Source organism: Trichosurus vulpecula, chromosome 4, assembly GCF_011100635.1.
Source record: "Trichosurus vulpecula isolate mTriVul1 chromosome 4, mTriVul1.pri, whole genome shotgun sequence".
In the NCBI taxonomy this organism is placed as follows: domain Eukaryota; kingdom Metazoa; phylum Chordata; class Mammalia; order Diprotodontia; family Phalangeridae; genus Trichosurus; species Trichosurus vulpecula.
The window spans coordinates 193,629,539-193,653,381 of record NC_050576.1 but is presented as its reverse complement, the minus strand read 5'-3'; the positions used below and the strand labels follow the sequence as shown (position 1 = coordinate 193,653,381).

Below are 23,843 nucleotides of genomic sequence, written 5' to 3'. Positions count from 1 at the left end.
CATTTTACATGTTGGGGTTCTTATTTTACCTGTGTTTCCCAAAACAAGGTCCAGAAAGGTTAAGTGGTTTACCCAAGGCCATACAAGGCCCTTCCTTCAAATCCACTTAGTTACCAAATACTGTTAGTTTTATCATCCTAATCTCTCTTACATCCCATTCCCGCCTCTCTACTCCCATTAAAATATTTCTAGTCAGACTCATCTCACCTTGCCTGGACTATTGTAACAGTCTCCTAATGGGGTCTTCTTGTCTCTTGTATCTCCCTTTTCAGTCACAGAACAATAGAAGGGACCTCGAAGATTGTTTATTTAATCCAATCTTCAATAGAAAGGTGGAATCTTGTCTGTGAAAGGGGTCATCTGGCTGTTGCTTGGGGTACTTTAATGAGAGGAAACTCACCACATCCTGAGAGGGCCCATTTACTTTGGGGCAGCGTTGATTGTCAAGAAAATTTTCCTTACGTCAGGCCTAAACTTGTCTCTCTCCACCTTGCTCCCACCACTTCAAGTGATCACTACTGGGACCAATATATCTCACGCCTCTTCCTTATGGTGGCCCTTTGAGTGTCTGAGAACATCTAAACTCTCATACTAAATTTTCCTTCTTACCCCCAGGCTAAACATCTCCAGTTCCATCAACTGTCCTCTAAGTCAAGGTTCTTGGGGTATGTATCTGTTTGTGTGTGTGTGTGTGTGTGTGTGTGTGCGCGCGCGCACGCGCACACGTGTGTGACGGATCACTTTCGGCAGTCTGGTGAATCCTATGCTCCTACTCAGAATAAGGTTTTTAAAAATGCATAAAGATATGTAGAATTACACAGGAGAATAATTAGACTGAAATACGGATATAAAACATTTTTAAAAACAAGTTCACAGGCCCTAGGTTAAGAGTCCACGCTCAAATGGCCTGCTTCTCAGTTCTCCTACCATCAGGCTTGCTCTCTCTGTTGCATTTGTTTGTCAATTTCCTTCCCAAAAGGTGACACCCTGAAATGAACTCAATATTCTAGATACAGTCTGACCAGAGCAGAATACAGCAGGACTCTTATCTTCCTTGTTCTGGACATCAGGCTTCTCGGAATGCCTGAAAATCTGATCTAACGCCTTCCCCTTCACATACACATTTTACAGATGAGACAACTAAGTCTCAGGAAAGGAAAGCGATTTGCCCAAGGCAACCCAGCTGATTAGTGTGTGTGTTGGAGGGGGCGGGGGTGGGGGTGGGGGGGTGGGACTAGAACTCAGGTATCATGACTTTTAGCCACAATTTTGGAGTCACAATTTAGTTTAGAAATCTGATCCCTTTTCCTTCCACTGGACTCAAGTAAAATATACTTCCCCACTCCCATATGCTTTTGGTTTTGGGGTGAGTGGTGGGGGGATAAAAAGGGATCTCTGCTCACCATAGTTTGGTGCCTTCCTAAAGATGATACCTCTGCTCTAGACTATTAATGATAAAGGGGGGAGAGAAGAGAGGAGAATGCTAAAGATGAGGCATCTACTTACTTCTCATTGTCATAGTACAGTTTCCCAATGGCCCAGGCCACGATGATGGGGAAAGGCACACCTACAAAAGAGATAGGGTCAATACCAAGGTAGGATCCAGGCTTTCTGTCTTAGTGTTACTCATTTTAGGACATTCAGCTAGGAATCACTCATCTTAAATCTAAGAATCTTAGAATCATCAGTTGTGGGTCTGGGGATTTGATGAAATCCATGCAATCTAGCCCTTTGTCTATAAACAGGACAAGGTGATTCAGGCATATCATGGTTCCTGCTCAACACATACTAGGTCCTAAATTAATTTGATGAATTGGTTTGGATGCCAGGCCACAGGGTAGGGTGTCCAGGGATTGAGGTGACTGTTTGCTCTCAGCTCCATCAAAGAGGCTAAGTGCCCCACTGTATCCCACCTCGACATATGCCCTGCATCCCTCTGAGGTGTCCCATCTAGGGTAACACTTTTCTTCCCCAGTTCTGTCCCTCGGGGTTCCCCAAATGAGCCATCTTTCTAGCTGGAGAAGAGGAATGGGAAGCCTTGGTACAGAGGGAGTCACACAAAGATGAGAGGAATCATCTCTAGGGAGAAACTCCAGAGGGCAGTGTCTCTCCTCTCCACATTCTCCTTCTCTACATGGGTATGAGTGTGTGTGTGTGTGTGTGTGGTGGTGGGAAGGGAGGATGGGAGCTGGTGGGCACTTTGCTGAGGGGCCAGTGAGACACGACTCTCGACTATCACACTCACACCAGCCAATACAGATGAACATCCACTTTCGGAGCTTGTCGGTGGAGTAGGTGAGCACGATGGCTGTGTGTAGGTAGCAGCCTTCTCCAAACATCCAGAAGAAGTTGGTAACATGAAAATAGTTGTAGGCAGCTGTCACCAGTCGGCACCAGGCCTACACAGCAGAGGAGACATAGGGGATTAGGCAGTCACAGGTTGTAGGGCAGAGGATTAGAAACAGCTTTTATTATTGCCCACTCCCAGCCCTTAATTCTGCCTCTGTGTCTACTGGTCTTAGCTTCCTAATTAGAATTATGATAGAGGAAAATTGGCGATAGCAGGGACATGAGAAACTGGGTCCTTGACTTGCTTTATCCCCACCATTGATTTCTGTACACCAGAGCCAGCAGGTCCCTTGGGAGGAAGGGCAAACAACAGCCTTGGCTCCCAGGGGGCATTTAGAAGGAGAGGGGATGAGGGGGCCAATAACAAAGCCTCTGCTCTTCCATTGAGTAAGACTTGGGGAGTACTCATCAGCTCCTCCAAATCTTTATTCTGGATTCAGTCCCCCAACATGGCCTTAACTCCAGGATAGGAATAGGGAAAAGGGGAAGGAGGAAGATTCTGAGTCTGATCCAATTTTGGACAGCCAAGGTTTGGACCTAATTTGTGACCACTTGTTGGGCTGCTTCTGGAGGGATTCCTACGCTAGGGGGAAGATTGTGCCTAAATGATCTCAAATCTCTTCTGACTCTAAGTTTCTATGGCTGGTCTGCAAATGAAAAGACCTTTGTTTTGTATGTCAAATATCAGCCCCACTTTATTCCCCCTGGAGGGCATCTACCCGTGTCCCCTGTTTCTAGTCCTGTCCCCTCCAATCCCCTCTCCCACTTCAGAGCAGGTCCCAGCCCCCAGGCCTAGACCATGTCCTGGCCAGGATATACATACCACATTACTCTGGTGCACTTCAGGGCTCATGGTGAGCTGCACCACAAACCAGGTAGCATTGCGTAGGATGAAGGCAGAGATGAGGTTCCAGTGAATGATGTTCCGAAGACACCGGATGCTCCTTTGTTTGGGTAGAGAGGGGGAGGGGATATAGAAAGCAAGATAGGAAGGTGGAAGAAGAGGGCAAAAAGTAGAGCAGTCAGCCACAGAAGGCAGTGAACCCCTCTTTGACCTGACCAACCCTAGTCCCTGCCCAGCTCAGCACTTCAACCCTACCCATCCTGAGGCAAGCATTGCCTTTTTTTGTCTTCATACCCCCAGCACAGTGCCTTGTACACAGTAGGTGCTAAATAAATACTTGTCGGAGACTAGACAGAGCAGGGAGATGCTTGTTCCCTCTCCTCTTTCCTCCAGTAAACTCACCCCCTTCCCCAAATTTGTCTCCTATTGTTCTAGATCCCTGTGCCCAGGTGGCTCTCCCTGGCAAAGGAGACTGGGTGGGGCAAAGTCATGAGTATCTGTTTTGGATGACCATCACCTAAGAACTGGGTATGTCAACTGGGTGGAAGGTGCCAAGGGGAAGGCCCACTGAAGGGCTAGATGTTCTGGCAGGGCAGGGTACTTGAAGTCCTATTGCTTTGCATGGCCCACTAGAATACCTTGGGATAAGCCAGGGGTTCCATAAACAAATGGTTCTACAAAGCAGAATCCAGTTAAGCCCTAATTCAGTCCCTTTCTGCTGTGATATCTTATAGCCTCCTTTCCTAGTACTTCTCAGAACTGCAGAATGGTTGAGTAGAATGGAATGATAGAGGTCAATTTCCTCATTTGTCATATAAGGAAACAGAGGACCAGAAAAGTGAAATGGCTTTTGCCCAGTGTCCCTTGGCACAGCTGATGGTGGGGGGCGAGGTGGGGAGACTTGAACCTGGGTCTATCTGACTCTCAAGTCCAGCACATTTTCTAACCCTCCACAAGGCCTCTCAGAGTCTGTACTTGTCGAAGTTTTGTTTCCCTAGCTAAACAGTAAGCAGTTTGAGGACAGACATCGTGTCCCACAATTCTCTTATTCTTCCAGCACTACCCAAGCGCAACATTGAATACTCAGTACATGCTCAAAAAACACTTGTTGAATTGAAAAAAAAATTCAGCTGACTGGGAAAAACCAAATGTCTTGATAAGGATTTGGCATTCAAAATAGACAGCTAACAGAAATTTTGTTGTTCAGATCTCTGTGACCCTATTTGGGATTTTCTTGGCAAAAATATTAGAGTGGTTTGCCATTTTTCTTCTCTACCTCATTTTAAAGATGAGGAAACTGAGGTAAACAGGGCTAAGTGACTTGCCTGGGGTCACACAGCTAGTAAGTTTTTGAGGCCAGATTTGAACTCAGAAAGATGAGTCTTCGTGATGCTAGGCCCAGTGTTCTATCCACTAAGCCACCATCTGGTTCAGGGGTTTTTAATTTTTTTGTATCATGGACCCCCTTGACAGGCTGGTGAAGCCAACAGACCCCTTCTCAGAAGAATGTTTTTAAATGCATCAAATAAAATATATAGTATTACAAAGAAAACAAACCATATTGAAATAAAGATGTAATCTTTTCTTCCCATCCAAGTTCTTGGACCCCCAATTAAGAACTTCTAATCTAGTCCAATACTTTCATTTTACATTTATGAAAACTGAGGCCAGAGATGGGGAATTAATTTGCCTAGCGTCACATAGGTAGTAAGACAATGAACTGTGTCCTGTCAGGTACCCTGGAGGAAGATTAGAGCAAATCACTTCTTCTCTCTGGATCTTAGTTCCCTTCTCTAAAACAGGGGTATCAAATCAAATACCCAGGCCACTAATCTATACATACAGATTCCTGTGGGCTGTATATTGACTTAGTTATGTGATATCTACATTTTATTGAATTTTTAATTAAATTTGTCAACTATTTCCCAATTACACTTTTATCTGATTTGGGCCACACTCAGGAGTGTTGTGGAATGTATGTGGCCCTAAGGTCATGAGTTTGACCTCTGCTTTAGAACATGAAGGACTGGAATTATAAACTCTGCCATTTCTGGCATTCTGGGATTCTGTGACGTGGAGAACAGTCAATATTCATTCGGTATCAGAGGAAGAGGAGCAGAAGAAGTATGAGTTGGGACTGGGGAGGAAGCAGTTCTATGGGGAGGGATCCACCAGGGCTACAAATGACCAGAAGATGGAGAAGAATCTACTGGGACGGGATAAAGAACCCTAGAGACAAGTTTCTTTGATCGTTGCCCATTTCCACCCCCCAATCCAGCCCCTGTAGCTGTTGTCCTTAGCTTCTCAAATGAGGTGTCAATGTAGGGAAGTTGGCAATGCTAGACATGTGGGAATCTGGCTTTCTTGTACCCCCACCATTGACTCTTCTTCACCAGAGCCTGCTGGTTCCCTGGGACTAAGGGTGAACAGCCCCCACAATGCCCCCCAACATTGACTCTTCTGCACCCAGAGCTGGCTGGTTCCTTGGGACTAAGGGCAAACAGCCCCCAAACTGCCCCCCACCATTGACTTTTCTGCACCAGAGCCTGTTGATTCCTTGGATTCAGGGCAAACAATAGCTCTTGGTTCCTAGGGTCATTTGGAGGCAGGAGGCTTGGCTCTCCCTCACCAGGAGCATCTGCCTTAGCTCTGAGTGACAGTTCTCACATCCTTCTTCATCCCATTCCATAGCAATGTGGTACTGACTGGGGCTTGGCACAGAAAGGTCTGGCACTGAGGCCTCCATCCCTGCCAACAGGCGCTGCTGCTGCCACACACACGTCTGAGGGGTACTGTTGCCAGCCCGCTGAAGGCCTTGCCAGTAGTCGGCTCCTAACTAGGGGGTTCTTGCTCTGACCCACCAACCTGGCCCTGGGTGGATAGATGGGGGGCAGAGCAGATGGAGGGCTCTCTGGGGTGGATGAGAGTGAAGCAGAGCCATCTCGCCCCTTGGGAGTAGCCAATTAGAGCCTCATTTCATTCCTCACCCCCCCATGACGGCAGCTAAACAGTTAAAAAAGAAGCAAAGAGCTGGGAAAGAGAGGCAATTTATCAGAGTGAGGTAGTTAGGTGGCAAAGTAGACAGAATGCTAGATTTAAGACTCAAGAAGTTCTGAGTTCAAATGCTGCCTTACATACTTACTAGCTATGTGACCATGGGCAAAAACTCTTAGCCTTCATTTCTCCGTTTGTCAAATAGCGATAATAATCATGCCTACTGTACAGGTTTGTTGTGAGGATCAAATAAGATAATAGATGTAAAATGCTTGGTAAACCTTAAATCATCATATGTATTCATTATTATTGCTGTTGTTAATAATACTAATTAGCATTTACAAATTGTCTATTATTATTATTAGCTACATAGCATCTATTATTATTATTATCAGAAAAAATCTACAGTTTAAATACATATAATCAACCCATTTCTCCCTACCCTCATCCACCTTGCTAAGGTGAAGGAGGTTGGTCACATTTCCGCCCCACCCCCACCCCCCGCCCCTGCCCCCACTTCATTTAGGCTGCTTTTGGGGGAGTTGCTTCTCCCTTTAAGATATGATATGCTCTCTAACCTAATTGTACCCAGATGTGTTGGGGGGAGCAGAGTGGGAGGGACAGAATCAGAGCATGTTAGTTCTAGCCCTAATTGGGGAATACCAGGAAGCAGTAAATTTAAAGTCAGGAAGATGTAGGTTCTGAATCCTTCCTCTGACACTTCCTAGCAATATGACTTTGGGAATGTTATTTAAGGTCTCTGTGCTGAGTTCTCCTCCCTGGTAAAAGGAGGGTGTTGGCTTTGATGTTCTCTGAAGTCCCTGATAACTCCCGTCGACGGTTCGAGCAGCTTCTTACCTTAGGTGCATGAAGAGGACAAAGGCCATGAGGAGGGCTCCAAGGGAGATACAGTGGCCCAGGTAGTTGATGATGACAGCGATATGGTAGTGCAGTTTACTTTTTTTCTATACAAAAGAAAAGGGAGGAAATGAGGAAAAAGTGGAAAAGAGGAACAGTGTCCCCAGTCACTTACCATTTAATCTACCTTGTGATGGAAAATGTTATCCACATCCAGAGAAAGAATCAGTGGATTCTGAAGGCTGGTTGAAGCATACTATTTTTCATTTTCTTTATTTTGTCATGGCTTTTTCTTTTTGGTCTGTTTTTTCTTTCACAACATGACTAATATGAAATTGGTTTTATATAATTACATATCTATAATCTGTATCAATTTGCTTACCATTTTAGGGAGTGGGGAGAGGAAGGAGGGATGGAAGGAGAAAATTTGCAACTCAAAAGAAATTTTTAAATGAAGGTTAAAAATTGTCTTTAGGGGTAGCTAGGTGGCACAGTGGATAGAGCACCACCCCTAGAGGCAGGAGGACTTGAGTTCAAATACAGCCTCAGACACTTAATAGCTGTGAGATCATGGGCAAGCCACTTAACTCTGTTTGCCTCAGTTTCCTCATCTGTAAAATGATCTAGAGAAGAAAATGGCAAACTACTTCAGTATCTTTGCCAAGAAAACCCCAAATAGGGTCATGAAGAGTAGGATGTGACTAAAAAGATGACTGAACGACAATGACTTAGGACTCCACAATTTGAACAGCTACCTTACAGACATATGTGGGCCTAACTCTGGCTATGATCTAGTCAAGAAGGAAACAGGGAGACAGGGCACAGATGATGTTTCAGTATTTCCAATTCCTATTACTGAGAAAACAACTCAGCTGAATCTTTAGTAGAAGGTGCTAACCCCTATGCATCCAGGAAGCCCTACCTACTCTTCAGGCTTAGGGTCCCAGAAAATATCATCAGGATGGTGCCTGAAGAGGAGGGCAAAGTAAACTCTAAGAGCCCAGAGGATCAGTATCGTGGGCAACTGACTGGATTGATACCGAGTGTGTCAATGGTGGTAGGAGGAAGAATGGCGAGATATAATTGCTTAATGTCAATGGAAACATTCTCAGCCCACAAAGCAATAGAGGCTGAGCCCGGGAGCATCCGGAAGATACATATCACAGTCTGTCTGGAACTGTTTCTTAATTTCATTTTATTAAATTTTCCAGAAGCCCACATCAAAAATGCACTGGATAATAGCATCTCTGGTGCCATAGCCCACACATGGCCCATCTTTGTCCATCAGGGCCCAATCCTGGCAGATAAACATTGCTGCACACAAAATGCTCACCTTCCTGATGCCCCCTCCCTCCACTCCGCTGTGTCCTAACCCTTTCATCCTTCTTTCAGCCTCCAGTTATTCCCAAAGGGCTGTGGGTCAGCTCTGGAGTGGAGAGAATGGACTGGGGGTGGGGTAGTGCCTAGATAAACTGTCTCCTCTGGTGGAAAGGCAGTGGAGTGGAAGGTTTGGAACCAGCAGAGCTGGATTTGAATCCTGGCTTTCCAATTCTCAATTAATCCCTCAAAGAACAAAACGTTGAGTAAATGACTACTCTGTGCTAAGCACGCTTCTCAGTGACGGTGATACAAAGACAAAAATGAAGTAGTCCCTGCTCTTAAGGACCTTATATACTATAGGGGAGACAAAATATACACACAGAATAAACACAAAATAAGCATAAGATTGTTAGGTAAGGAAGGTACTAGGGGTTGGAAGATATCAGGAAGGAAGAAAATAAACACTTATTTAGCGCCTACTATGTGCCGGACACTGTGCTAAGCACTTAACAAATATTATCTCATTTGATCCTTATCAAACCTATCCTGGGAGATAGGTGCTATTATTATCCCCTTTTTACAGTTAAGGAAACTGAGGCAGACTATGGTTAAGTGACTTACCCAGGGTCACACAGCTAGTTAGTGTTTGAGGCTGGATTTGAAATAGACTTGGTGTTCCTGACTCCAGGCCCAGCACTATGTCCATGGTGACATCTGGTTGCCTCTAGGAAGGCCTTTAGGTAGAAAGTGGTACTTGAGTCTTGAAAGAAATAAGGAATTCTAAGAAATGGAAGTGAGGAGGGATTGCATTTTAGGTATGGGGATGGCCAGTGCAGAGAAAGGAGAAGCCGTGTGTAAGGAACAGCAAAAGGGTGCATTTGGCTGGACCATAGAGGAGTAAGATGTACTGAGACTGAAGTGGCAGGTTGGGGACAGGTTGTGAAGAGCTTAGGGTTATATTTTATCCTGGATGCAAAGAGGATGCCTTAAACTAGGGCTTGGGGCAGCTAGGTGGTGCCCCACTTAGTGTCAGGAAGACTCCTCTTCCTGAGTTCAAATCCAGCCTCAGACACTCATTAGCTGTGTGACCTTGGGCAAGTCACTTAACCCTGTTTGCCTCAGTTTCCTCATCTGTAAAATGGACTGGAGAAGGAAATGGCAAACCAGTATCTTTGCTAGGAATGGGGTCACAGAGAGTTGGGCATGACTGAATAACAACAAAGTCCAACCCTTTCATTTTACAGATGAGGAAACAGAAAACTAGAGATTATATAACTTGTCTGGGGTTGCTTAGGTTAACAACTTGAAGGCTCTCTACAGCGCTCTCATCTCTTCTCTATCAACATTCTCTCAGTGGCCTCATCAGTCCCAATGTGTTTAAATGTCTTCTTTATGCAGATGACTCCCAAATCTACATAAATTCAACTCCCGTCTCTTTCAAGAGATCCAGTCACACATCACCAACCACATATTGGACAATTCAAACTGAATGTTGTTATTCAGTTGTTTCAGTCATGTCTGACTCTCTGTTACCCTGTCTGGTGTTTTCTTGGCAGAGATGCTAGGGTGGTTTGTCATTTCCTTCTCCAGCTCATTTTACAGATGAAGAAACTGAGGCAAAACAGGGTTAAGGAGCTTGCCCAAGGTTACACACCTAGTAGGTGTCTAAAGTGGCGTTTGAACTCAGGAAAATGAGTCTTCCTGACTCTAGGCCCAGTACCCTAACTGCTACACTACCTGTCTGCCCCAGGGGTCACGCTAGATAATCTCTAAGGTGCATTCTGCTTCTGAATCCTACAGTTCTTCCCTCAGTCTTGGGGCCTTTGTGGTTCTGCTAAGGTGGGAAATATTGGCTTTTTCCTCTCCCCGCCAATGACATGAATGGCTGACAGGCTTTCTTTCCAAAGAACCAGAAGGGGAGAATAAGGCTCAACAATATTAGTGATAGGGGTTAGGGGTGAGGAGAAAGAGGTTTCTTCAGTGTCAGATCTGGGGTTTAGAAGCAGTGTGCCCATCCAATATCCCCCTCTTTACATGTTCTATTAGGCTTGAGGTCTCTGAGCTCAGTCTGAAGAGTGGAGACAGCTGGTGAGACAGCCTGAGAGAGAGGAACAGAGACAGCTGGAGAGTCATAGCCACTTAAAGAGTGAATGAGGAGCCATCCCAAGACAGCCAGAGAGACAGCCTGAGATAGAGAGAGAGAAACGAAGCTAGTTAGAGAGACAGCCAAAGACACAATCAAGGAGATACTTGGATAAACTATTTGAGAGATGGGGGAGCCAGTGAAGATGGCTGGAGAGGCAGTTTGAGCTATAGCTAGAGAAATATAGGCAGAGAGACAAGTAGAGATAGCGTAAGCTACAGCAGGAGTGACAGCCTGAGATACAACTGAAGAGATAATCTGAGAGATGGTCAGGGAGGAGTAATGAGATAGCTGGAGACAAGTAGAGACAGCTAGAAAAACGAGAGAGATGGATGGAGACAGAAAAAGAGTTGGAGTCAGAGGCAGGCCTCTGGGCCCCTGGGTTATGGGTCCAAGCAGCAGTTGTTGCTTTTGTCCTGGGGTGTCCCAGACTGGCAAACTACTGCTGCTGAGATCAGAGGAGCCATAACCCAGCTGTGGGCCTCCTCTTAGTAGGGTGGTATTAGGGGTCAGGGCCCCTTCACTGTGCCAGCAACAACCAGAATTCAATACACAATTAGAACTTGTCCAATTCAGAGACAAGCTGCCAGACTTGCTGGGTGACACCAACCTTGTCTTCAAGGGCCTGGGAGGCCACCTGAGCAGCAGAATTAACAAGTTACCTACACCCTCCTGTTCTGATCAGGGTTAATAAAGCCATAATTTCCTATGTCAGGCAAAATAGTCCTATATCTTTGATTTCCATCTTGTCTATCCTGGGATCCCTTAAGCATCCCTCACTGACACATTTGAACCCTCTTAGCCCTGATCTTTTTCTTTTCCTTTTCCTCCTTTCTTCTCTCCCTGTCCTACTTTCCCCCTCCTCCCCCAACTCCCATGCCTCCACCCTCAGTCTGTTTCTTGAAATTGTCATTCCCCTACTTATCTTTCCTGGGCTTTTTACACCCTCAACTCTACCAATGAACAGATAAGTACCGGAACATGAGCAAAGATTTCCCCCTTTGGGTGGAGAGAGAGAGAGAGAGAGAGAGAGAGAGAGAGAGAGAGAGAGAGAGAGAGAGAGTTTATGTGGTAGGGTACAGCTGAGGGCCTGGAAAAGTGTGATTAGAGGGAATTACTACAAGGAGGGAGAATGCTATTATGGGTGGGGATGAGGTGGGGGAGATAGGGATTGATGCAGGAGGAGGAGGGGTTGATGTACAATGAGCAGAAGACAGTTGCTGTCCAGAGAGGAGGGGTGCTGAATCAGAGAAGCTGGTGCTTTGGTGGTAAACGAGGCTAAATGTCTTCTAGCCCACAGTCAATGTCTCCCGGTCTCCCTATGTCTTCACAAGTCCCATTTCACATGAACTTTTCAGGGAATCTATTATCTGAAATGCCCCAGGGGCACTGACACTTAATTAAGGCTTCACCAAGGTGATCTAGAAGCTGGAGAAACCTATCGGCTCAATTAATTGGCTACTTTTCCTCTCAGCTCCTGGAGAGGTCTAGGGGTGAAGATCTCAACTGATAGGAGCGAGGGGCTAAAATGGAGGGAATTAGTGTAAGGGGATGGTCCTTCTACTAATTAAATTAATTGATTATATTGAATACTAAGCAACTGTGCAGGATGGTAGCGGCTGGCAGAGCAGATGTGGATGGCAGCACTTTCATTGTTTATGATGGTAGGGCTGATTGACAGGCCAGTAGGGACTGATTGTGTTTTGGTCCCTGAATTTTAAGGAGAATATGGAGAAATTGGAGAGGGTACAAAGAGAGGAGATCTAAAGATTTAAAGAGTTGGAGGCTAGGTCCTTGGGCAGGAGTCTTCAACAACTTGAGAATGACTGATTGGTCAGTCTTCCAGATCAACTCACAGAAGCATTGAGTTTAAGAAGAGGAAGATAATCTGGTCTAGCCCTCTCATTTCACATAGGACAGTGAAGCTCAAAGATAGGAAATCAGTCGAGCATTTATGAAGTGCCTATAATGTGCCCAGGCACTGTGCTAAGTGCTGGGGATACAAAGAAAGGCAAAAAACAAAGAAGAGTCTCTGCCCTCAGGGAGCTAATAGGAGCGACAATGTGCAAAAATTGTACATACACGATAGGTACCATGTAAATGGAAGGTGACCTGCCCTTGAGCACATAGTAAGTAAACAGCTGAGCCAGGAAAATATGCTAGGATTTTCTGGCTACATGATATTATCTCTCTTCTGTATAAACTACTACACTTGCCCCTCCTTTTGTCTGCCAGCCCCACCCCATCTCCCTAAATCCTGGATTATGGGCACCTATGACAGACTGGAATGTGGTTAGAAGCCACCAACACAGCACTGTCTTGTCAGGTCAATGAGATTGGGGAGAAAAAAGAGGGGAGCCAAAAGATTGTAGATCTCTTTAATTTGAAGAAGCTTTGTGTAGTGGATTGTAAGCTCCTTAGGGGTAAATATGAAGAACAATTTGTATCTGCATCACCAGTGCATTTAGTAAACACTTATTGATTGAGTGATGGGAAAAGCCCTGACCTGGGAGTTAGGAAACCAGGTGTTCCAGCCATGCCAAAACTCACAATCATTTTACTTCCTGAAATCTTGAGTTCCCAGTTATAAAGTGATGGACTTGGACTAGAAACTAGGGTCAAAATCCAGCAGTTCCACTGCTAGGTCTATATCTCAAAGACACCTAAAAAAGGGAAAAGGAGTTATTTGTACAAAAGTCTTTCTAGCAGCTTTTTGTGGTGGCCAAGAATTGGAAATCTTAGGGATGCCCATCAATTGGGGCATGGCTAAACAGGCTGTGGTATATGATTGTAATGGAACATTATTTTGCTCTAAGAAATGATAAGCAGGATGATTTCAGAAAAACCTGGAAAGATTTATATGAACTGATGCAAAGTGAATTCAATAGAACTAGGAGAATGTTGTACACAGAAACGATACTATTCGATGAAGACTTGCAAATGACTTAGATATTCCCAGCAATACAACGCTCCAAGACAATCCCAAAGGACTAACGATGAAGCATACTATCTGCCTCCAGAGAAAGAACTGATATTGTTTGAATATAGACTGAAGCAGGCTATTTTTCACTTTCTTTTTTTCTTTCATTTATTTCTTTGAGTCTTCTTATTTGAGACGACTAATATGGAAATATTTTATATAATTACACATGTATAACCTATATATGATTGCTTATCATCTCAGGGAAGGGGGAGTGGAGGGAAGGAAGGTGGGATAGGGTTTGGAACTCAAAACTTTAAATATATTTAAAAAATTTTTTTAACGGAAACTAGTGTCAAAGAGAGGTGTCAAACTCTCAGCTCACAGGTCACATGTGGCCCACAACACTCTTGAATGCAGTCTGTACCAGATTAAAAAGGAATTGGGAACTATTTAACAAAGCATAAAACTGATAATAAATACACAGAATATAAATAACGGTAATATGTACTTTTCTAAGTCATTATGATGGGTCCTTGTATATGGTTTAGTGGGCACTGTTTCTATTTGAGTTTGGCCCTACCAGACTATAAGGTCTTTAAGGTAGTCTTGTATAGCTCACAATCATTGTTGTTTAGTTGTGTCTGACTGTTTGTGATCCCATTTTTGGGTTTCCTTGGCAAAGATACTGGAGTGGTTTTCCATTTATTTTTCCAGCATATTTTCTAGATGAGGCAACTAAGGCAAACAGTGCTCAGTGAATTGCCCAGGATCACAGCTGGTATCTGAGTCCAGATTTGAACTCTGGAAGATAAGTCTTCCTGGTTCCCACCCCAGTGCTCTATCTACTGTACCATCTAGCTGCTCTCAGCTCAGACAAGCTAAGTTTTATGATTATATTTACTCATGGAAGAAGGTGCTAACCCTTGCACTATACTGAAAAGTTAAAAGATGAAAGATCATTTAGCTTGGAGAAGAGAAGGTTCAGGGGGCATCAGTTTCTGTTTTCAAGTCAGTGATGGGTGACTCTGATGGTGATGCTGAAAAACTGGTTTCTATGTCAGGAAAAAAAGCCTAACAGGATGAAAGGAGTTGAAATTAGAACAGAAGAGATTTAGCTTGGATATAACCAAGAACTCCTGGATAGCCAAGGGAACAAAAACAGTAAAGGAGGGTGAAGGAGGGCACTCTTTCCTCAGAGATCTTTAAGAAAACTGAACACTGAGATGGCTGTCTGTCCTAAAGGCTGGGTCAGAGCACTCGCCTCTCTATAATTCTCTTCAATTCCTTTCCTGGGTCTCTAGGGCCATTGGGTGCCAAGAACTGGGCCAAGGTTCCTACTTCCTGATTTTGAAATGCCCCATCCCACCCATGTCTAAGAGCCACTGCTTTAATGTCTCTCTCTCCTCAGGAGAGTGATAATTACTTTCCAAACCACAACTTGTATATTTCTTTTATTTCCACTTTCAAAGAAAAATTCCAACAACTGGCCTCATCCATCTCTCCTATTGATCCTCCCCTCTGGTCCAGTCCATCTTCTCTCTAGTTACAGTCATCTTTCCCAGGAGGGAGTCTCTACTCTTGTAATGCCATTCCTGTCTAACTCTTGAGTCAAACACCAACAGAGAACGTCAGAGCTACAAGGGACTTTAGAGACGATTTCATTCAATCCTTTCCTTTTATGGAAAAAAAAATTTGAGGCCAGAGAAGAGAAATAACTTCTCTAAGGTTATACAATCAAGAAATGGTAGAACCAGGAATGAAATCCAGATTTCTTGATTCTAAAAGTTAATGCTCTTACTACCTAGGGGAGATGTCTCATTTGCCTCTCCACCATGAGATGAAAATCACAAGATTTCTGTGTTCTGTGCTGATGCTTTGAAAGCTGGCGCACTTTTGACTCTGAATCTGATTTTGATTTTTGAATTTTGACTTTGATTTTCCTGTAGCCTCATTCCAGTGAGGATACTGTTACCCATTTATTACAATGTTTAAAAAGGGGGCTAGGGCACAGGAGATAGCATTCTAGATTTGCAATGCAGGAGCCACAAGCATTTACTAGCTGTGTGACTCTGGAACTGGTCACTTAGCCTTATTCAGCCCCCTCAGTATCCTTATCTATAAAATGGAGAGAGATAACAGCATCACCTTCCTTGAAGTCATATTGTGAAAACCAAATGAGATTAGATATGCATAGCTTTTTGCAAACTATGGTAGCTATAATTTCATAATATAATACAGTTAAATATGTTTGTAATATAATGTCCTTAAAATAAGTTTGTAATATATTGTAAATAAGTTTATAATGTATTTTAAATAATTTCACAATATATCTAAAGTTCATAATATGTTTTAATAAGTGTATAATATAATATATTTTAAATGAATTTATAATATATAACCTAATATGATTTTTATAATGTTACAATATGGAGATTCCCTAAAAGTCTTTCTGCAGTTTTAGGTTATCAAAGCTTAAAACTGCACTATGACTTTTGGGACACCCTGTAAATGGTTGCTATTATTTTCATGTCACTTAATTTCTCCGTATCTCAGTTTCCCCATCTGGAAAACTAAGATCATACAATCTATAGTACTTACCTCATGGGACTGTTGGAAGGATTAAATTAGATAGTCTATCATGGGATCATAGATTTTGGTCTGGAAGAAACTTTTGAAGTTATCTAGTCCAGCCCTTTCAATTTTACAAAGAAGGAAAATGAGATCCCCACAGAAGCCAAGCAACTTGCTCAGGGTCACACAGGTAATAAATAAAAGAGCCAGAACTCAAACCCAGGTCTTCTGATGCCAAGTCCCACTGTTTTTTCCACTGTTAATATCCTTTACTATTTGTTGTCATTGAGTTTTCAGTCGTGTTGGTCTCTTTGTTGACCCCGTTTGAGGTTTTCTTAGCAAAGATACTGGAGTGATTTGTCATTTCCTGCTCCAGCTTATTTACAGATGAGGAAACTGAGGCAAACAGGGTTAAGTGACTTGTCCAAGATCACACAGCTAGTGTCTGAAGTAGGATTTAAACTCTTGAAGAGGAGCCTTCCTGACTCCAGGCCCAGCACTCTATTTACTGCACCACCTAGCTGCCCCCCTTTGTGATCAACCCTCTCATTTTTGATATTCTCTCCTTCTTCTTCATTCCTCTCTGAGCTATTTCCCTCCCTACCTTCCCTGTCCTCCAGTCTTCCCCCACCCAGCTCCAGTCCAGGGTGCATCCTCCAGGGAATCAACTTATTGAGGCAAATTGTACCTCCTCATTAAGGATCTCTTGGCACTGGGAATAGTTGACTCGTACTGCCCAGCTCCCATTCGCAAGACACTCCCGGTAGCCATTGTCTGGAAAAGAGAAAAAGAGAGAGCTGATGGAATGATGCACGAAGCATGTTTGGGGAGAAGCCCATCCCTTATGGTCAACCTGCAGAGAAGGGACTGATCAGGATTTTCAAGGTAAGAAACCATTAAGGTGAGGCATCATCTCTGCTTTTGGGACCTTGCTTTGCTGAGGGCAGCTCTGACTTCAGGCCTGACAGGGGCATGCTAGGGGCAGAACAGTTGCTGCCATGAATCTTTCTGCCCACTAGCTACCCACCAGACCAGTCACAAGGAGGCATTTGTGTAGGCCTGAGAGACTAAAGCTTTACTTCTCTGTAAGGCGTGAGACACTGGGTTCGCCTAGACCAGCTCCTCTGATGTGGTTCCTTCAGAGCCTTTCACGGGGTGATAACATGGGGGGACAGAGACAGGACTCTTAGAGCTATAGGGAAATCCCAAGGTAAGGAACCTCCCTCTAGATAATAATGCTGTTGAGTCGTTTCAGTTGCGTCTGACTCTTCATGACCCTATTTGGAGTTTTCTTGGCAAAGATGGTTTGCTATTTACTCCTCCGGTTCATTTTACAGATGAAGAAACTGGGACAAACAGGGTTAAGTGACTTGTCCAGGGTCACAGAGCTAGTAAGTGTCTGAGGCCAGATTTGAACTTAGGAAGATGAGTCTTCCTGATTCCAAGCCCAGTGCTCTAACCATTGGGCAACCTAGCTGCCCACCAAGAGCTCTTACTGCTCTCCAAAGCCTGGAGGACGAGGGAGCAGCAGTGAGCTTCCCCTTAGCACTGTTGGTTCTGGGCTCTGTACCCTCACACCATCCCCCTTTCCTTTGAGAAGGACTTGTCAGTTTGATTTCTTTTCTGTTGAGCCCTCCGCTCTCTCACATGCCTCCCTGACCCTCTCTCCAGCTGGCACCAATCCATCCTCCTTTGCCGGAGATTCCCAGTCCCCATCCTGGAGCACAGGGGCCAGAGGGACCCCAGCAGGGAAGGAGAAGTAAGCTGGGAGTCTTCCTTCTCCTCCTCCTCCTCCTCCTCCTAGCATTGCTCCAGTCCCTGCTGACACTTTGCTGGATGCATTAGCAGTATTAACAGCTTAAGGAAGGAGGCTTCAGTGAGCTTCCTTTTCACAGGTCTGACTCGGGGTGGAGAAGAGTAGATGACAGATAAGCACAGCATCGCTCATCACCTTCCCTCCCCTGCTTAGGAATTTCCAGTGCCCATCTCTGGCCTGTCAGATCACACCTCCACCCCAGGAAGTCAAGGGAAAGGGGATGGGGTGGGAGAGATTAGGAGACTGAATATTTCTGCAAACCCAGCATGGACTGCTGACCTGGGGATCAGAAAACCTGGCTTCCAATCTGGACTCTGCTCCTTCATAGTGATGGGACCTGGAGATGAGTCTCTTGACCATTGATGGCCTCAGTTTCCCTATCAGTAAAATGGTGATTAAAAATAACTTCACCTAGCTAACAAAATTGTTGTGTGGTTCAAATCAGAAGCAAAATTCAAATTTCTTTGAATTCACCTGTGAGTCTGAGCTCTCATTAAAGGGGCAGGCTGGTGTGGGGAGACAAGAGCACTATACTTGCAGCCAAAAGACTGAAGTTGGGACACTGGATCAGACACCGGCAAATAATTCAGCCTTTGTCAGTATTGGTTTTCTCATCTGTGAAACAGCGATACCTGTAATTCTTGCTTTACAGAGTTGTACAAAGGTCAGATGGATGTGAAAATAGGTTGGAATCTCAAAGCAGTGTCCAGGGGTGGGGAACCTATAGCCTCAAGGCCACATGTGACCCTCTAGGTCCTTGAGTGCGGCCTTTTGACTGAGTTCAAGTTTTACAGAACAAATCCTTTTATTAGGGGATTTGTTCTGTGAAGTTTGGATTCAGGCAAAGGGCTGCACTTGAGGACCTAGAGGGCCACATGTGGCCTTGAGGCCTCAGGTTCTCCAGCCCTGGAAGGTGTACCAAAAATCTTAGTGCAGCTTTAAACTTTAAGAGTTCTTTATGCTTTTCAGTGTTAAGAGCTTCAAACTGCACTAAACCTTTTGAGACAAGATATATATAGAAGCTACTGTTATTACTTCAAAGGCACGAGGTATTATGGAGGAAGGGCCAGGCTTGGAATAAGAGGGACCCTGGGTTCAGGGCCTGCTTCTGACACATGCTATATGTGGGCTCCAGGCAGCTATAAGGATGAATGAACTCTCGATTTATATTGGGGGAGGGAGTTTCCACCTAGGGAGTTCCCTAAATTGATGAAATTGGAGGATCTGGGGAAAAATATTAAGATTTAACCTTATCTGGGACTCAGTTTCCTCCGTTCCTCCTAGCTTCAGAAGTATTTTATTCTTTCCTCAGATCACAAAGCACCCTAGCAGAAACAAGGAAGGCTTGTTCCTGAGCTAGGGGGCCTGAGGCTGACTGGGTACTCTTTTTCCCTGAGGAGTTGAGAGAAGAGTGGGGTGAGGTGGTAAAGCTTCTTCTGCAACCAGAGTAGGCCAGGTATCTGTCACCTGGAGGTTAAGGGGACCAGACCCTATTCCCCAGGTACTGAAGAGCCACAGAAGGTGAATCAATAAACCAGCTCTAAATGGGGATTTCCTTCAGCCTCCCAGTCACAGTTCCAATCCATCTACCCCATTCCACCTCACCCCACTCTCTCTGCAAGGCCTGCTGTAACACCCTCCTTAAGGAAGACAGGGGAAATGAATTTTTAATGTTATTTCCTAATTCCATCAGCAACAGCCCAGGCCCTTGGGCACCACAGAGACTGGTGGCCTTGGCTCCATTCACTCCCCAAGGAGATTGGCCTCTAATTGTTAAATCAGGGGGAAGTGACCCAGAGGAATAAGGGCAGAGGAACTGGGTTTTCTGAAAGGCCAGTGCAGTCAGGAGCCCAGCCTGGGAAATCTAATGCTTGTGCCTGGGAAGGGCCATCTCCTCTGCTCTCTCTCCAACCCAGGGAAGCTGAGACCAGGGGCCAGAGTTCAACTGAATGAATTCTTCTTAGTGTCTCTGCAGATAGGAACCGTGGCTTTCGAGAAGGCCTACCAACCATCTCAAGCCCTGTGAGGTGGAGGGTGAAAGAAAACAGTGCAATTAAGCCTTGAATACAAACCCAAGAGGAAAATGACCTCCTCCTTCTTAATCAATGGCCCCTACTGGGCTCAAGCTGTCTCCCTCTAGGAATCATGGGAAATTGATATTTTTGGAAATCCTTCCCAAAACTTAGAAGAGCTGCCTGATGCCAAGGGGAAGAGGGAACACAGTAAGGATACCCAGAGAGCTTCACTCAGCAATGAATTAATTATTACTTCATCATTAGAGGTGACTCTGAGTTCCTGGATGTTCTTGGTAGTGCTAGCATGATCCTAATCACTTTAGCTGCTGTTTTTTTAGGGGGGGTTGGGAAACAAGAGGGTCATTTTCCAGCCTTCCCTTAAGGTTAGCTCTGTATTAGTCTTCTCTACATCCCTGGAATGTCCTTCTGCCTCATTTCTGAATCTTTAACATCCTTTAGGGCTTAGTTCTGTTACGTTCAAACTCTTTCTGCCTCTTATCAGGCAAGTAGCCTACGCTGGCATGGGCACTTCAATATTCTTTCAGGTGTATATTCTTCCTTATCATCATTAACTCATTTCTTCAGTGCTTTTAAAGGCTTCCCTTAGGAAGAATTTCAGCATAAGAACCCAGTAAGGTAGGGAGAGTTCAGTCTGGAACATGAGACTTAAAGCTGGAAGGTTTATCTGCCAGAGGTTCCCAAACTTTTTTGGCCTACTGCCCCCCTTAAAAAATTACTCAGCGTCCCCCCACCACCCGGGTTATGTTAGGTTAGCCCTTATTTTTATTCAATGCCCCTCAATTGCACCTGAGGCTACTACCACCCCCTGTATAGTTCCAGAACCCCCAGGGGGTGGTATCGCCTGCTTCGGGAACCTATGATTCAACATTTTCATTTTCCAGAATGGGGAAATGACTTATCAAAGGACATAGGGTTAGCATCCAAGCCAATATTAAAACCTAGGTCGTTAGGTTCAAAATCAAATACCCCAATTCACCATGTTGTTTCCCAACCCCATCCCTCCCAGTACAGTAGTTTATATAGAACAAATACTTAATAAATGCTAATTGACTGTCTGACAATCCCCTCAAACATCTTCAGGATCATAGCTCTAGAGCCAGGAGGGACCTCAGAGGCCATCTATTCCAACAATCTCATTTTGCAAATGAGGAAACTGAAGCTCAAAGTACTTAAGTGATTTGCCCAATGTCACACAGGTAATAAGAACCAGTGGCTGGACTTGAACCCAGGTCCTCTGGATCCAAGAGTCAGGGCTTTTTCCATTGTACCATACCTTCTCCCATTCCCTAATATTCCTTCCTTTCTTCTTCCCTCTCTTTAATTTCTCTACTTTCTGTAGTGAATTACTTGTTAGGCTTAAGAATCAAGAGCCCTGGAGTCAGGAAAACTTGAGTTCAGATCTGACCTCAAGACACTTACTAGCTTGTGTGACCCTGGGCAAGTCACTTAACTCCGATTGCTTCAATAAAAATTAAAAAAAGAATCAAGAGGCCAAGGTATGATATGCAATATGGTTTCCTCAGCTGTGATATGATTTTGTCACCCCCTGAATGGGAATAATGCTATTTGTACTGCTTGCCTTACAGGGTTGCTGTGAGGAGGATGCTTTGTGAGTCTGAAAGCACCATAGAAATGTGTGTTATCATTGTCATCCCAGGGACACCCTGCTGGGTTGTAGATGAGAAGTAAGGAAGTCTAATGAAAGCAGCCAAAAAGCTATTAGAAGAAAGAGCTCCAGCCTCAGCCCAGCTCCAGCTCCAGCTCCTTCCGGGGGTTGATGTCCAAGTTCCAGGTGAATCCCATGACAACGTCCTTAACTTCTCCCCATTGGGCCTTCCGGCTCTGACCTGACACCTTGTCTCCGGCTCTATGTTTCCCTCCTATCCTTTTAAGCCTATCTGATTATTAATATTAACACCGCTTATATTTACACAGTGTTTCATGAGTTACAATACACCTTTGAAGGCATTATCTTATTCGAATCTCACAATGTCTTTTAGAATGCAAGTATTGCTATCCACACTTTGCACAGGAGAAAAGTAAGGCTCAGAAAGCCTCTCCGTGGCTCCCTGAGGTTTACCTTTCTTGGAAAGTGAGAGGTACCACTCGGTGGTGTAGTAGATGGAGTGCCAGGTCTGGAGTCAGGAAGCCTTGAGTTCAAATCCAGCCTCAGGCACTTACTAGCTGTGTGACTCTGGGCAAGTCACTTAGCTGCATTGGCCTCATCGGTAGAATGAGGATAATGACGTCACCACCTCCCAGGGTTGTTGTTAGGACCAGATGAGATGATAATTATGACGTCACCACCTCCCAGGGTTGTGGTTAGGATCAGATGAGATGATAATTATGAAGCACTCAGCACAGTGCCTGGCACGTAGTAAGAACCATAGAAATGTTAGCTATTAGCATTATTATTGTGCTTCAGTCAGTCAGCCGTGTCTGACTCTACCTGACATTATCCATGGGGTTTTCTCAGCAAAGATAAACAAACAAAAATGAATGATGATCTGAGTTCAAATTCAGCCTCTGACACTTCCTAGCTGTGTGACCCTGGGTGGCTCATTTCACCTTTGCCTCAGTTTCTTCATTTGTACCTGCCAGGGTGGTTATGGGGACCAAATGAGATAATAATTGTAAATCACTTAGTAGGAACAATATAAACGCTAATGTGACCTATATCCTATAGGGACCACCAGTCCTGGGGAAATTCACATTAAAATAGTCATTTATAGGCCACTTAAAAGTGATTTTTGGATCTTATTTGAATCTCCAGCATGGGTCACCCTACCCATTTAATACCTACAACACTGAAAAACTGATGATCATTTAGAGAAGAGTAACCAAGTGCAGACAGAGGAGAATAATCCAAATGGTAAAGGACTTTGAGTTCATGGCATATAAAGATTGCTTCTAGGGGATATTTACTTTGGAAATGAGGAGGTTTAGCAGGGGCATGATAGCTGCCTTCAATTATTTGAAGAGCCAGTCACATGGAACAGGGATTAGATTCATTCTGTTAGGCTCCCAAAGGCAAATTAGGAGAAATGGCTGGAAGTCAAATAGAGGCCAATTGAAGTTTGCCATAAGGAATAATTGCCTAATAATTTTGTTATTGTCGTTCACTCTTTTTCATTGTATCCAAATCTTTGTGACCCCATTGGGGTTTTCTTAGCACACATACTGAAGTGGTTTGCCATTTCCTCCTCCAGCTTGTTTTGCAGTTGAGAAAGCTGAGGCAAACAGGGTTAAGCGACTTACCCAGGGTCACACAGCTAAGTGTCAGAGGCTGTATTTGAACTCAGAAGTTGAGTCTTCCTGATTCCAAGCCTGGCCCTCTATCCACCTAGCGGCTCCAGGCCTAATAATTAGAACTGGCCCGAAGTGGACTGGATTGCCTTTGGAAGAAATGGGTTCTTTTCCACTGAAGGTCTTCAGGCAGAGGCTGGGTGAACATTTCCCATATACAGTGGACAAGGTTTGGTTAGTTTGGTATAGGTTGGGCTAAATGACCTTTGACCACTCTTCCAGCTGTGTCATTCCAGAATTTCACAACTTGTTCAGGGTCACATGGCTAATAAGTAGAGTGAGACATGAACTCAGGTCCTTAATTAGATGTGAGGCACAAAGGTCTCCAATTTCTCTCTAGACTAGGGGTTCTGAACTTGGGGCATGTTATCTTATTATTTTAAAAATATTTTCATAACTCTATTTCAAAATAATTGGTTTCCTTTGTAATAGTAGGTGTTTTATTTTATACATTATTCAGACAAGGGGTCTACAGACTTCACCAGACTACCCAAAGTGTCCATGAGACAAAAGGGGGCCATGTAATGAACCTAGACCCTACAATGGCTTATGGGAGAGCTGTACACTTTACCACCACCCCAACTAAAGGAAGGTCTGGGGGAGGTCAATCAGAAATCACATGCTTGGGCTAAGGTCCCTCTCCCCTGGCGGAGAGGAAACCTGACCCCCAGAACTCTGTGCTC

At 44.4% G+C, this 23,843-nt stretch overlaps 1 protein-coding gene across 1 annotated transcript in view; it reads right to left on the bottom strand.

Moving 5' to 3' along the window:
• LOC118846982 (corticotropin-releasing factor receptor 1) overlaps nt 1–23,843 on the bottom strand; it is a 103,930-nt gene that overhangs the window by 7,445 nt on the left and 72,642 nt on the right. The window contains exons 6-10 of the mRNA XM_036755636.1: nt 16,691–16,776; nt 7,046–7,152; nt 3,173–3,293; nt 2,246–2,399; nt 1,507–1,567 (exon numbers count right to left, since the gene is read on the bottom strand). Coding sequence (XP_036611531.1) covers nt 1,507–1,567; nt 2,246–2,399; nt 3,173–3,293; nt 7,046–7,152; nt 16,691–16,776 — 529 coding nt within the window. The remainder of the gene's footprint in view (nt 1–1,506; nt 1,568–2,245; nt 2,400–3,172; nt 3,294–7,045; nt 7,153–16,690; nt 16,777–23,843) is intronic.